Here is a 17,167-nt window from a genome sequence, read left to right on the forward strand (position 1 = left end):
AGATTGGATTTGTTTTTTTGAAAAATATTGTTGATTTAAACAATAAGGTTTCAGTTTCAGTATTGTCAAACCTAAATAAGATTAATTAATGATACATAAAGAATCATATGATATTTATTAATAATTTATTTATTTATAAAATTATTAATAAATAATAAATTTTCAATATAATTTAAAATTTAATAAATTTTAAATTAACTAATAATAAAATTAAATAAAATAATTATATTTAAAACGATTTTAAAAAAAAAAATTAAAATTAAAAAAAAAGAAATCGTATTACTATTAAAAGAAACGACATTTTTTTAAGGCCCGCCGGCCTGCCGTCCACCTGCGGCCACAGGTGTTACTGCTGCCGCAGACAGCAGTACCACCTGCTGCGGCAGCGTGGGGAAGGGTGTGGGGCGTGGGAAGTGGTGGCCCCGCCCCACCCAAAAATATATATTATTATTTTTTTTAATTTTTTTTTTTATAAAAAAAATCTCTAATTTCATTTTTTAATAAATGTATAAAATAAATTAGTTTTATTTTAAATTAGATTTATTTAATTTTATTAAAACAATATATATATATATATATATAATAAATAATGTTTATTTTATATTTAGTTTTTATTAAGACAATATCCTCCAAGGAAAATATTATATATATATATATATATATATATATATATATATATATTTAAAATTAGAACTTTCAATTTTACATTCAAAACTCTTACTCATTTAAATCTTAATTTCTTAATCTAGAAAACAAGGGTTCTAATAACTCTTCCAGTCTCCATGAATACATAAATTATTGACGAACAATTAATGAATTCACAATATTGAAAGGTTAAAACTTTCATCACAGAGAAATCAGATTTACAAACTCTAGACACGAAGAAGACAGGAAAAGATATTTGCGTAATAAATCGATAATCAATGACACAAGATCCTACCTGATCCCGATGCTATTATGCAATCTCCAAGAACTGTAAGAGAATTCGCTCCTCTCAATAACCTTCTTCTGGAAAACTTTCTTAGTATCAGCCTTCTGAAATTTGCTTCCAAAAGTAGTCTCCCCAAAAATTCCCGTCCAAATTTGTGTGTCCCCAAAAATGAACCCCCAAAGTTGTGATAAGCAGTTTTCTCCTCAAATCGGGGCACTAATTGTGCGTTCACCCGAGAAGACTCTTTGCACAACTCAGTTAACTCCAAATTAACCTTTCTTATCTTTTCTTTTAATTTGCATTCATCTTTTATGCACATTAAGTTGATTTATTAAATAACTTTATTTAATATTCCACTTGACTCCTATTTTAGATTAATTTATTACTTTAATCTCATGTGCACTTCATGAAATTAAAATAACATTATTAATTTCTATTATTTAATCTTTTAATTTATTTCTCATATTTAAACTCATGCTTAGATCATGCGATCTAGAATTCTTAATAATTTTATATCTTTCAACTTTTTAAATTAATTTTAGAAACTTAATTGATAACATATTTAATTAATTTAATTAACAATAATTTTTAGCATTTATTTAAAAATGAACTCTAAATATATTATTATTAAATTAAATAAATATTATCCTGTTCTAAATTTATCTTTGAACTTTAATTTCCAAATTTAATTCTTTTATTTAATTAATTTCTCAATTAATTAAATATTAAAGACATCATATTAATTTTCCATTAAATTAAATCATTAATTAATCTTTTTAATTAGACTTAATTAATAGAAAACACATCAAGGACTCTTATAACAGCATACGAAAACCCATCATAGAAAAACACATACTAAATCAAACAAAAAGGGTTATAATCACGAAATTACATCCTTTGATGCATTCGGAGGGTACTTAACTAAGATACTTGTCCTAATTATCAATTAGGACAATTGGCTAAAGGGTTTAGGATTTGGACTTAAGAGTTTATCTCCCCTCTCTTACCATTGAGACAATGTGATAGGGTACGCTCATCTTAGCAATTCAGGGAAGTCAATACCCGGTACCTGCAACCTGCATAAAATCCACGCATGTACAAACACAATATTCTAAGCTAAACAGACAATGGCAGGAAGTGGTGCATCGTGTAGATCTTGACTAGCAGGTGACTACGATTCCCTTCCTTAACCACATCAAAAACACCATACATAAATAAAACAAACACGCACACCATACACATGCAGTATGGGGTAAGTATCCATAAGAAAGCATGTGTGATAATAAACCATCTAACTAATCATCAGCGATAACTGAAAACATTGAATAATCATCATACATGCATGAAATATATAGAGTACCAAGTAATCTCATCATATAATAAACTGAGTGTAAAACAACATCTGATAATCTCTAAAATAATAATACTAATCATCAAACATAAATTGGCCTAAAAGAGTTCGACAAAAATAATAGAAATGCGAACTAGGGGCAGGCACTACATCTGCACCATCAAAATCCAAAGATTTGTTGCATAATATGAATCTATCTCATTCCAAAATCAAATTTGAAGGAAGAGGATGGCAAAATTCAATCCATGAGTTGTTTTAAGATCTGTGAGATATTGATTGCTACGATCAACTCCCAACTATCATAGGTATATTTACAAGTTTCAAATTATATGAAGATTGTACTAAGCATGGGATCAACTCTTAACTCCTCGATACAGTAGGCCATATTTGATGATACAAATTTATTTATATTTTCCAATTTTTCCTCTTATGGTTATCACTCGTCCCTTATCTCTCTGAAAACATATATTCCTGCAAGCATTTATTTGGCAGGCTCAGCAGAACATATCTGGAAGAGCTATTTTTGGTTTTGATATTGCAGTTTCTTCTAAAGAGTTTGGTTGCCATTTAGTAGACCCATTGGCCAATCATTTTGGCAACCGTGCTTGCAAGGTAATTGGATTTTGGTATAATGTATTTATTTATTTGTGGATCAGTTAAGATTTCGATATGGGACTCTCTTTTTTTTTTGTGTGGACCAATTCATTCTTTGATCGGGATGTTTCTTCAAAATAAAGTCTCTTGTGGGGAGCTTTAGAGTTTGGTGTGGCTTTGTAATCATGTTGAGCTTTTCACAGAGTAGGCGTAGGACTCAAATTTAGATTATTTCATTTGTTTTTATAATGCTCTACCACCGAGCCATTGGCTCTGTACCTTATTTCCTTTTTAATGATTGTTGCAATTACCAAAAATAAGTTTTAATGACGAAAGAGTGTGCCCCTGGGTCTTAACATTGATGTCTGTATTTTCAGGTATGCTTTCTACAAAACTGAGTTATTACATGGAGAAGGCAGTAGTTGATGCACTAAAAGAAGAATACAATATGATTGGATGGGAGGCAGCAACATTGTCTGTTGTGGCGTATATCATCGATGAATTGAAGAAACTCTCTACCAACAGGATCGTATATGCACAACCTCTCTTATACATGTATGGCCTTCTGAAATTCAACATGGAATAGTCGAAGGAAATGAAAATTTTGAGCGATGTGGTCCAGTTTATTGTACTGGGTTCAATTCTTTGCATTATGTGAATGGCATCTAGTAACCCTCAAGGGTAAGGATTCATAGAATTGTTGATGCTTTATCATCTTTCCTTCCACTTAAGGTTTCTAGGGTTTGAGATATTTATTCATATTCTACTTCTCACGGCCTCTTCCTCTATAGGATTTTTCCGTTGTCTTCTTCTGCAATGAAATCTTATATGGATAATCTCGAGTTCCAACTGGGCTACCTTTATCCAGAGCTCATACTGGGTGAAATTTTGGATACATTCCCCATTGCCAAAAAAACAATTCCTGAAGGCGGGTGCAGGCAATTTTTGATTGCCGTAGTTTAGCTTTACTCTTTTTAGTGTTTGCCATTCTATGTAATAGGACTACTTGTTAAATTAATATAGCTTTTATGTATTTTGTTTTCTTCTGTCATAGTAAATGAAGAGATAATTCAGCTTGTAAATGTAAGCAGCATTGAAATATCGAGGACTGTCGTAATTATTTATGGCCAAGATGGCATTGGGAAGATGACAATAGCCAATGCAGTCTTCAATAGCTTCCAAAGCTGCCTGATAGACTACACATTCTCCAAAGTTGACATTAACCACAAGTTTCTGAACATGATATTAAGATCCTTCAGGAGCAGCTTCTACACGAGTTATTCGGCAAAATTATTGTACTGCAAAGTTGTGCCGAGGGTAGGGCACAACTTTCCAATGCCTTCAGAGACGTGACCGATCCTATTTTTATTTTCATTGACAATGTTCAGAGAGACAGTGATATAGACAATCTTCTACCTGTGGAGGGAGAATGGCTTCCAATTCGTAGCAAAGTCCTTAGTAAACTTTCTCGCAATCCAAAATATAGTGATGCAACCATCACAGTTATCTGTTTGGATGTTATTTATTAGCAAGTAGGAATTTTGAAATTTCTTTCATAGGATGGCAAGATCAGGCTCTGATACCATTTGTAATGAACCGTTTTTGGGGGTCATTGATTTTTTTTATGACTTTGTATCCTTCGTGCCATATTTTCCTTGATTCTCTCTTTTGCTGCCTATCAAGGATCCCTTCGACTTCAACACTGCCATGTAGGTGCTATGGTGTTTGTTGTTGTTTGAATATAGTCCCACTAATAAACCATTATCTGATGCATGTAACATATGATTGACCCCACTGATGATCCTTCCTCCGTCTACCAACCGTTCTTTAGCATGCACCTTAATCTGAGAGTGCCACATCTATTTTGATAATGCAAAGAATATATTTGCATAAATTTTCCCGCTGAGATCTATTGCCTTCTTTCCTATTTGAATCTCCCCTTTATTTATATGAATGTTTTATGCTTCTAATAGACACACCTTTTGTCTCTTATATAATCAAGTAAGATTAATTAGGTCTTGAATATAATATCATTGTTTATTTCAAATTATAGATTATTTTGTAATAATTTTATTATATTGATAATAATATATAATTGGTTAATGATATATCATTATTATGTTATATTATTCTTATAATATTAATTATATTAATAAGGAAGTCATGTATTTTATTATTGTTATTTTTTTATTAATAATTATATATTATTTTTAATGATTATTTATTGTATTATTATATTAACTATATAAATTATATAAATTATTTTTGGTATTAACAAGACTATTATAATATTATATTAATTATTTTTAAATAATAGTATGTAATCTTGTATTATGATGAATTATAACTATATCATTATTAAACATATTATATTAAATAACGATATATTATTATACATATTTGAGATATATCCAATATATATATATATATATAACACATATTTTTAAATATTATTTATCGTATTATAAATAATATTTGTATTTAGAATAGATAATAATAATAATTTAATTTAATTTAATATTTATATTAATATCACAAAAATATAAATTATTTATTTATAATAATATCACAAAATATTTATATTATTATATATATTAATTTAATGATATATCAACTATATTATTAGATTATAATACTTTATTAATATAGTATGTTGTTATATTATATTATATTTTTATAACACAGAATGATATTTTTATATAATTAGAATGTAATGTTACTTTTAAAAATATTGTTATTTTAATAACATTTATTTATATTATATACTAATATGGGGACATCACAGACTAGTACTAATATGATGAGGCCTCACCTCACCAAGTCTCACAAAAAGGTGAAGACTATGGTCGTTCAGAACAATGTGATAATTGAAAGGCCTAAGAAGAAGTAGGATGACATTGTATTTGAGAAGGGCCATAATGGGGAAAAGGGACAACATGCCCCTCAAGACATTGTTGACTACCCCAGTTCTAGTTTTACTAAGGGGTAATTTGACCCTACCAACACTATATCATAAATGCTAAAGCTCAAAATGTTGTCGAGGCAACTAATGGTGGGAAGGAGATTGCTACTCATTCCATGCACATTGTTACTAGTGGAAAGGTGGAGTATACTATTGAGATTTTAAATAAGGCTAAGTTGAAGATAGATAACTACTTGGTGATGGACAATTGGATATACAATGAAATTCATATCCTTGAGGCTAACCCCAGTTATTTGCATACCCAATTGGATAAAGAAGTTCAAGTTAGGATGGAGCTGGAAAAGAAAATTGGGTAGGGTCTTGAGAAGTTGAAGATACACAAGGAGAACTTGAAGGACATCTTGAGAGGTAGTTAAGAGAAGATGAATGAGATCACTCATTATCTTGTGGACTTTTCTACTCGTATGGATAATAAAGATGGTTTTGGCTATGTGGATCTGGATTAGGAAAAGGGTGTTGCAGGTTCTGGTAAGCGGACTACGGTAAGTATGAGGAAGAAAAATCAAGGTGCTACTACTCAGTCTATTTTGGATACAGTTGGTGATATCGCCACTGTGGAGAAACATGTCATGTCCTTAGGGAGCTTGCCTAGCTTCCCCTTTGCCCTTTTGGTTATGTGTTTGTTATTTATTGTTTATTTGTTGTCTGTTGGTTTGGTTGTCACTTGTAGTTGATTCTAGTTTGGTCTACTAGATTTTATGTCTCCAACAATGTTCATTTCTATTATTTTGGCTTTTGTTAGGCTCTATTGAACATTTAATATAATTTTGTTGTGATAAATTTCAAGATCCCTCAAAAACCTATTTTTACCTTAATCCAAAACATACATTTTTTCAATAATCCTTTCTTCATAAAAACACTCATATACCTATTATTCATTAAAATACACATATGAACTTAACTCCTCCATTTAAATAAATGTATTCAATAAAATTGCATTTAATTTACAAGAGACACAAAGAGTCAAAGTTCCTGCTAATAATTGAAAAAGAAAGACAATAAAGATTTATAGATAGAAAGGAAGGATATGAAGAGAGAGCTAAAATAGAGAATGATATGTTATTATAAGGACAAGTATATGTAGAATGACAAAGAGAGTTGAAGGGAATTTTAAAAATAAAGCCAAGTCTTGGAATTTTTTTCCTTTCGAGGACATTATAAAGGGGAATTTCTTTGTTTCTGTTAAGGGTTCTGTTGTTTTAAAATCTATTTGGAAGGCTTGGGAGCTTGTCAGAGTTCACATCCCCTCTAAGGCCTTCCATGGTCATAGCATGCTATTATGGGGAGAGTTCCATTTGGTGGAACCTCTGTCTATCTGGCAAGCCCCTCACCCTCTCACAAGGTTGCTCTACCAAAATTTGGGTCAAGTTGGGAATCTCCCAATTATAAATTTATTTGAGCACAATAAACTTATAAGTTGGGAGGCTCTCATCTCCATGTACAACCTTCCTCGGTCTAAATAAAAAGACCTATAATATGATAGCCAGAGCTTGTAAGAATTTTCCCTCCTCTTGCAATGTGGACTCTCATAGATTCCTCACCATGAAGTGGTTGGATGACACCATTGTTACTAAAATCAAGGCCAAAAACATATATAACATCCTTGTCTATAACAACAATATTATTGAACATGTCAATACTTTATGGTACTCTAATTTAGATGAGGCTACTTGGAGTCAATATTTTAAACTCATTTAAAAAAATCCTATTGATCCTAAAATCCAATGTTTCAGATGGTTGATGTTGCTAGATAGACTTCCTTTAAGATAAGATCTTAAATATATTAGAATATGTAACTTTTACAAGCTGCCTAGTAGGCATGTTTTTCTTGATTGCTCTATTACTAAAGAGATATGGTTAATGTTTGGCATTATTTAGCCCCATTATGTTACTGTTTTTAAAATTATTATGGGATATATAGATGCTTTAAAGAAGGATACTAATTGTTTATGAAGTATTTTTTCATCTAACATTTTATGGCAGATTTGGAAAATCAGAAATGAAGACATGTATCAAAATAATCCCAGATTCCTTATTGAGTCTTTCAGAAGACTCATATACTTAAAAAAAAAAATTGCATGTCATGATTTCTATGGTGATTGATTGTGAGAAGCTTAAGAGGTTCCTAAAAGTTGGACACGCTACCATGTTCATGTTCGAGATGAAGAATGCTTACAATTGACGTAGAACTATGGACAACTATGCTATTTTCAAAAACATTGTCAAGAAGCTGAAAAAAAAAAATCAAGAAGAATAAAAAGAATGTTTCCGATGAGGAAATTCTCATGCTTGATTAGATCCAAAACAAAATGAGTGTGGTATGGATGGAGGGCCCTCAAGGTTGGACTACATGGGCTCAGTCTTTTGATGACGTCTTACAATAGCTTTTTGTCTTTCTCTATTTTGCTGCATATTTCTGTAAAGATTATTAATAATTATTTTTGTTTTTGAAAATATATAAATAACAATATAAATTATATTTTATTAATGAATTACTCATTTAGTTTAATTTTTAAAAACAAATTGTTGATTACTTAATTCAAACTACCAAAATATCTAGTAAGTTTGAAGGGTAGTATTAGTTTTACAATTTGTAAAATGGTATTAAAAAAATTAGAGCATGATTGTAAAGTAGTAGCTAGTAAAACATAGTGTAAACTTAAAGAAATAGTATTTTACAATTGGCAAAAATAAATATCAATGTAAAAATAATAAATATAAAATATTTAACTCTATATTTGAACTTGGTAATAAAAATAGATTGTGATAATTTATATTGATTAGACATTCACTTTTGTCCAAAGTGGTGCGAGGTGGAAGATAAAAATGATTTTTTTTTTTTTTTGAAAATCTAATCAACTTGTGACAAATGTGAAAAAGATAAAGTTGTAATTAGTGGATTCATTAATGCATGATATAGTTGTTAGAAAATATTTGTATTTTTGTTGAAAAATAGTATGGTCCCCACATAGTGGCTAGTACTTGCTCTTAGTTATGGTTTTAGTGATAACAATTAACATTGTCATTTTTTATAAATAATCACTATAATGCTTATTAAAAAAAAAAAATAAAGTGATTTGAAGATAAGTTTGGATACATTTCTTCATATTTGTTTCTTGTACAAATCAAAATTAATTGTCAATGTATATTCAATTTGATTAAAATATTAATTATTTTCTTGATTTAATGAATATGCTATTATTTAAATTTTAATTAAAAATTATATTTATATCACAAGAATATATTTCTAACTTTCAACTTTTAGTTTGAGTATTTTAGTATGGTAGTTGTTGAACGAAATTTTTGTGGTAAGAACTTAATTAAATTAATATAACTTAGATAAAATTTAAAATTTGAGGAAGCTTAGTAGAATCTAGTTACATAAATAATTTAGGTAGATCATAATAATTAAGTAATAATTTTAATTCTAATCATAAATATTTTTATCATATGAAATGAATATTGATAAGATAAATATTTTAAATTCTCAGAGCAATATGGAGGATATAAAAAAAATTCTAATAATCTTGCAGCTCAAAACAAAATATGGAGGGAGGTCTGAAAAAGGGGTCCTATAACACCCAATGAATTAAACCAATTATAATGAAGATAAATCATTTTTCATAATATATTTAATTGAAATAACATATGCAAAGTTATGAAAAATTGAAACCAATTAAAACAAGGGGTGCAAGCGCCAAAGTTCCTACCTTTATTAGTGTGGTCGATTGTGTTGTAGGAGTTGAGTGAAGTTTGCGAAGTTGTATATTTAATGGTAAAATTTATAGTTTGTAAATTTTGACATTAAACTAAATGAATTAAAACTTTGATAATTAATTGTAGATGGAATATAGAAAATTTATGTCATTTTAAGAAATATTTAAATAATAAATATGTCTTTTGACTTAAATCATATAAATCTGAGCTCAACAAACCAAAGAAAAATAATAATGATTGTAATAACATAATAATAATTTTGGCTTATAAAAATAATGTAATAGTATTGGTATGATTGATTTACTCATGACTAAATTATAGACCATTATTCAATTTTGAGTTGTCTCATATGTTAAAAACTAAATCTTATAATTATTACTTTAATAGTGTCAGAGTATTGAATATTTAATAATAACAATGTCATTTCAATAATAATTATACTTACTGAAAGCTTCAAAGCTTAATATATGTTTTTCAAAGTTAAATAGCATTGATATCTAAATTTCATAATATATATGTTTTAAAATTATATAATAATATTGAAATAAAAATATATAAGTATTTAACAAATAATATATGACCTTATTATTTAAATTCATCATAATTTATAGTATAAACTTAAAGAAATAACATTTTACAAATTACAAAAAAAAAACATCAATGTAAAATTAATAATAAATATATTTAAAATAAGAAATATAAAACATTTAACTTTATATTTGAACTTAGTAAGAAAAATAGATAGTGATAATTAATATTGATTAGATATTCATTTGTGAGGTGGAAGATCAAAATGATTGTTTTTGTAAAAAGTTAATCCACTCGTAACAAATGTGTAAAAGATAAAGTTGTAATTAATGCATTCATTAATACATGATAAAGTTATTAGAAAATATATGTATTTTTGTTGGAGAAAATTAATTTTTTTCATTGCCAAAAATAGAATGGTCCGATAGAATGAATGGAAAATGTGATTTATAAATGATGGTGTAAATATGTATTCACTATTTACGTTTACTTAAGTTTACTTAGGTTAATGCATCTTTTTATTTATTTATTAGTCACCTAGGAATATGCGTACTCTTGTGAGTTGTCATGTTGACAACACATGAGTTCACACCTCTTTTATGCATATGGTGTTTATAACACAAGAGTTAGCACACTAATTAAACACATGGTGTCTACAACATCTCCACTTAAGATACACTTCATCATTCTTGTCCTATCATCTAGAATGATGGATAAGATGTGTGCTTAGTTGTCATGCTTATCTCATCTCCTGGCTCTTTCTAGAGACATTCTAGGTGCTTCCTGATAGACCTTTATATACAAGCATTCCTAGTGTGTTTGGATATACACTATAGAGCAATGTATGAGGACATACTCTAATATATTGATCATACTCTTTTTGGCCTATTGTTGTGCTTGTGTTTGAGTTCTACAATTTTGGGTGAATTTTTCCTTAAGAAAAATTCTTACATGGTATCAGAGCTATACCAAATTCTTACATGGTATTAGAGCTCTTGGAGAATTTCTCTTCACATAGCTATTTAAGACCATCTTGTTGCTTCAACACCTCGACCCAGACCCAAAGTATCGTAGTCGTTGGGAGCATATAAAGCCAAAGCGAACCTTGCCATTGTGTTTGGAATGTTGATTTGGTGAAAATCAACTATAAAGTTGCCTACCTTAGGCCAAAGTCGATTGTGAGGCTTTTTTTTTTTGCAAACCAGCACCTAAAGGTCCAATTTGCAGAATTGGTATGATTATTTTAGATCTGTACATTTAATTTTCAGATCTGCATTTTTTTCATCTGTGTCTCTGTATTTTTTTGGATCTACATTATTTTTTGAAATTTTTTTGGCCATCAAACCATAAGAGAGATTTTTTGCAGGTGAAGATTGGTGCTTGTTGGTGCAAATCAAATATTTGCATCACATTCAAAATGTTCAAAAACCCGCATTGAACATCTGAGGCAAAATCTAGAGCCATTTGATTTTTGGAGGCACGCCGACGATTCAGGAAAAATAACAATAGCAGTGATTTTCAAACAGTGATATCTCCCTCATACAGACTCATTTTTCAAGCAATTTTTTTCTTTTGTTTTGGGGTAGAATTTCATGATCTACACATTGGTGCAGGTGGTTTGAGATCTATGTTCCTAATTTTTTTTGCAACTCATAAATCCTGATTTTTGCCATTTTAAATGCTTAGTATAGGCTCATCTAGACTCCAAATCAGGTGCTATTTTTTTTTAAATGCATTTTTTTAAATCTACTTTCCAGTTCTACAATCAAATTAGAGGTTCTGTGGACATAAATACTACTTTCATAAATAGGCCCTAAATTGACAAGTGGCTATCAAGTGCCTAAATTATACATTAGGGGGGGTTTCTCTGATTCATTATTTTTGCATCTTTGGGGATTACATTGATTAGTACATCATGGAAGAGAAAGATTTAATTATCTTGACACCAGACAACTATCAGGAATGGAGTCAATTGGTTATCCCATATCTTAGCCAGCACAATGCACTACCATATGCGAGAGGCCTTACCTACCATCCAGACATAAGTCTTCTCATTTGGCATACTATCTATATATTTATGTATATGGATGTTTTGGATTCACTTATTGACCTTAAGGCAACTGATCATTATGATAATTGGATTCATTTTTGGGAGACGTATGAAGATCCACACATTCCTCCATTGCCAAAAGAACTTATACCTCTAGTTGTAGCTACATCCTCTCCAGATGAGATCACACCTCTAGATGCTCTTGTTGCTCCTACTAATCCTATTCCAGCCATAGATGCTTCAGATTCAGTGCAGCAAGACCCTTTATGTCTTCCTACTTTACCTTCATGCAATGACTTCCTTCTCACCATTGTAGGCTTGTTTATGGAGTCTCACATTGAAGATGTGGGAGACACCATCAATTATATTCATCTTTTCTTTGAGGCAAATTCTTCATCTATTGCCATAGTGAAGGATTCATGTACTTCAACACAACAGGGTACACTTTATCTTCCAATTCTAGCCTCAGGTGATGACTTCTTGGTAGACTTTTTAGGTTTGTTCGTGGAGTCACACACAATAGATTTGGGAGACTTCTTTGATGATATACACTTCTCTTTGTTGAAGATGATCCTTCTACAGTTGTTACGGGGCTCACTCTGACCCTCATGTCCATTCTCTACATGATCAATTTTTATAGATTGATGTGATTGTGGATCCTTATGTACAATAGTTACATGATGTCTCTTTATCATTGGAGGAGACAAATTGTTCTTTGAAATAGGTTCTACATCAATCCTTGCTAGATCTGCACTTATTCTCAGTAGTATTGGAAGGAGCCACTGTCAGTATCGACACAAGGACAGTTGAGCAGGTTTCAGCGATACCTTTCATCATCGAGATTCTTTCCACACTTAGGGGAAGCATCTCACTTGTACCTCTGCCATTGTTTCTTCCAAAAGGGAGGAATGTTATTCAGTGGTCATGGATCAACTTCTATATTGGAGCATTTCTCACTGATCAACACACTACATTTAGGGGGTGGACTTTTTCCTCTTAAGGGGTTTTGTCCTTCTCATTCTTTTCTTTTGTATATACTTATGTATGTCGTAATGAGAGGGTTTTGATTACTCCATCGATCCATGCATCCCTTTTCATCTTTCTTTTTGGGGGAGGGTTTTTCCCATGAGGTTTTCCTTCTTTTTTTGCTTTATGAGATATTGCATTTCATTATGTACATGGGTACTTAACATGACCTAGTAGACGAGACCCATCATGAATTTCATCCTAGTTTTTGTGAGCTTAAGTGCATTCCCCTAAGTTGCACTTAAGGGGGGCGAGGGGGGGTGTTGGTGTAAATACGTATTTACTATTTACACTTACTTAAATTTACTTAGGTTAATGCATGCTTTTATTTATTTATTAGTCACTTAAGAGTATGCGTACTCTTGTGAGTTGTCATATTGACAACACAGGAGTTCACATTTCTCTTATGGTTTACAACACAGGAGTTAGCACACTAATTAAGCACATGGTCTCTGCAACATCTCCACTTGAGATACACCTTATCATTGTTATCCTATCATCTAGAATTATGGATAAGAGGTGTGCTTAGTTGTCATACTTATCTTATCTCCTGGCTCTTTCTAGACACATTCTAAGTGCTTTCTGAGAGGCCTTTATATACAAGCACTTCTAGTGTGTTTGGATATACAATATAGAGCAATGTATGAGGACATACTCTGATATATTGATCATACTTTTTTTGGTCTATTGTTGTGCTTGTGTTTGAGTTCTACAATCTTGAGTGAATTTTGCTCTAAGACAAATTCTTATATAATATCAGAGCTATACCAAATTCTTACAATAAAATAATTAAAAATTAAAAAAAAATATAAACATTTGAAATTTCTTTTAGTCTATTAAATTCTATGAACTGATTGATCAATTAAATTGAGAAATTGAATTGAATGACAACTAATAAAATAACCAAATTTAATTAGTTGGCATGTTCAAAACTAATTCATAAATTGGTACATTGCCTAGACAAGTACAATTTAAAAAAAAGAAAAGTTTCTTCTATAATATCATTTTAGCCTTTGGCAGCAACTAATAATATCGATTCTGGTGTCCGCCGCTTCCTCTGCAGCTAGAGTCATACGTGCTTGGTTAGATCTCCTAACAGTTCGTTATACGAAATAAGGCGCGGCTATGGAGAGGAAAAAAAATAATGGTCACCCAGAATTAAAGCTCCGAGAATTCTTAAAACAGGAGTGCAATTCTAAGTGTGCGGATTGTGGGGCTGCAAAGCCAAGATATGCATCCATTACGCTTGGAATATTTCTGTGCAATCGATGCTATGGAATTCACCGTTCAATTGGCGCCCACATCACTCGCACAAAATGTATTGGTCTAGACAATTGGAGCACGCACGAGGTCAACCTCATGATCTCTGTAGGAAATGCTGTTGCCTCTGCTTATTGGGAAAGTAAGTATTTTGGACGAATTTGTAACCCCATTTTATTGAAAACATTTACCTGCTTCTTGATTATGATATTAAGATCGGCCTTACAGCTTGAATGATGTTTATGAAGTTATTATGGAACTAGACAAGCACTTTTTAATGTAGGTCAGAAGCTTGGAGATCCATCTTTGTTTTCAGTTTTCTTCATTTCTGGTTTAGGAGCAAATGAATTTACTTCCATTTGAAAATGCCTTTTCTATGTTTTTGGTAAATTTTGAGTGGCTCGGGATGAAGTTTTAACAACATTATAGGATTTTAAATATACGGTTCATGTGAAAATACCCGATGTTAATTTCATTATAACCTGGTTACATGCCTACTGAGTGTTTTGAGCTCCGGGGCTGTAACCTTGGTTATTAATAGATATTCCTGGAACACTAAATCCATTTACTGAAAAAACAAAAAACAAAAACCATTTAGTTCAATTTTGATTTTAACTCTAGTTTGTCAGTATCATTAGCTGCGTGTTTTGTTGGAATTGCTGGAATTGTGTTACAATTAATCACAGACAGAAATAACAATTACATGCAAATATAACCAATATCAGAAAATAATAAATCGCACAGAAGAGAACATATGAAACCAAGATTTAATGTGATTCACCCAATCCTTGGGCTACGTCCACCAAACAACGATGCCAATATTATTATCCTCCAGTGATTACAACCTGATTACAATCCATAATCCCTTACAGCTCAATTCTGCCGTAAGAAGCAATTTTCACATCATACAATATGAAATCCCTAACCCTAATCCTTTTTATACAAGATTTTTGCCACTTTAGGGTTATGAAAAGTGTACAGTACATTCCTGATCAGTCAACACATATCAACAAATTGTTCCTTCTCATCTACCCTCCAAAACAGAATAAACATTTGTAATGTTTTTGAAGTTTGTAATCATTAAACACAAAATGCAATGCTAGGCTTAGATCACCCCTACTTATAATTTTTGGTTTTGTAAAAGTGCAAGTCATACAAAGGATTTCAGCATCAAGCTTTGATCATTCTTTGGCTTAAAATTCTGTTTTTTTTTTCAACATGAGGGGTGTGCACAACAAGGTTCGAAACTGGGACATTATTTATAAACCTTGGGGTATCCTTGCGACTTAGCCCAGCAATCCTATTGCACCTTGCCTTGGGCTTACTCTTTTCCTGAATTTTGGGGTGACGGAGGAGGTGAGCTGGGCTTACTCTTTTCCTGAATTTTGGGTTGACGGAGGAGGTGAGCTGGGGTAAGACTTGTCCCCGAGGGCTGGCTGCATGTGCTCAAACAATGCAACCAGCAGATAAACAGGGCCTGCGAGAGTTGAACCTTGAACCTATATTGGACAAGCCCAAAGCCTTAGCACAACCTTATCAACTATCTGAGCTAACAAGTTTCCCCTTTGAATCAGGATATTATGATTATAATTGCTATAACTGGTTCTTTAGCACAGCCAATGAACCAAAGTAATTACCAATGTCAATTACATTCCAGCTGTGGTCAAAGTCACCAATTGGATGGCAGAGTCACAATAATTCAATTCAGGACAATTAAGAATTCCAATTTTTCATTCTTCTTGCATTCAAAATCACCAATTAGATGGTTGAGTAACAATATTTTAATTATGACAATTTAGAATGTCAAATCTTCATTCTCTATAACACAATGGCTTGCTTTTATTGTCCAAGCTCTGATTTGGCATATTATGACAGGAAATGTGCCAAATGGATATAGCATACCAACTTCAGATTCTCCAGACGCTGTTGTGGAAAAGTGGATTAGAGACAAATATGAGAGAAAACTCTTTTGTCCACCTCACTTGCGCCCTCCGCATGTTACAACGCAGCAACAGAGTTCACATCACTTGGGTGCTGGCAATCCTTCAAGAGGACAAACTTTAAATGATGACTGGACTCCATTTATTAGTGCAAATTTAGCTGGTGATTTTTCTGCCTTCAACCCTGGCAGCAATGCTGAGGTTTGGGATCCTTTCGGTGACAATGTGAAACACTCAAACAGTTAGGTTTTCTGAGTCCTAGAAGCTACATTCATGCTTGTTTTTGCAATATCTTGTATATAATCTATAATGTCAGATAAAACGGGTCTGTATTTTGAGGTTAGCAACAAAGTAGAGATATCTGTTTGTGATCTTGGCATAATACTTTGTCAAACAGGTTTGTCGTATTTTTCTTGTTTGCGTCATAAATCAGCTGGAGTCAGCTTATCCATAAAATACATGAGCTAAAACTGGATTCTTTTAGACTTTAATTGAGTTTCTAGTGCCAACTCATGTTTTGACAGAGATTTAGTAACAATATTTTGAATTATGTTCATACTATCAAACAAATGTAATATAAATAGGTAGGAGGTTGAGAAAACTTATCCCATGCATCTAAAATTATAATGATTTCTGCAATAGCTGGAGAACCCACACTTTCTCCTAGTCGTTTTTTAAAGTTTGAGTTGTATACAAGAAAATGCTATCTGGAGCATGCAAATGTTTGGCATTTACATCTTTCAAAATTCCTAGGTGCCAAAATGTTTTGTAAAATGTAAAGTACAAA

General features: G+C 31.4%; 1 protein-coding gene across 1 annotated transcript; it reads left to right on the top strand.

Moving 5' to 3' along the window:
• Positions 1-14,210: 14,210 nt before the first annotated feature.
• Positions 14,211-16,871, top strand: LOC149529367 (ADP-ribosylation factor GTPase-activating protein AGD12-like). Its single transcript, XM_089810776.1, has 2 exons — positions 14,211-14,582; positions 16,316-16,871. Exons 1-2 carry the CDS (start codon positions 14,306-14,308, stop codon positions 16,624-16,626), a joined length of 588 nt encoding a protein of 195 aa, XP_089666902.1. The 5' UTR covers positions 14,211-14,305; the 3' UTR covers positions 16,627-16,871.
• The last annotated feature ends 296 nt before the right edge of the window (positions 16,872-17,167 follow it).

Source organism: Cupressus sempervirens, chromosome 11 (genome assembly GCF_028749045.1).
Source record: "Cupressus sempervirens isolate cs-2001-9-10 chromosome 11, ASM2874904v1, whole genome shotgun sequence".
Taxonomy (NCBI): domain Eukaryota; kingdom Viridiplantae; phylum Streptophyta; class Pinopsida; order Cupressales; family Cupressaceae; genus Cupressus; species Cupressus sempervirens.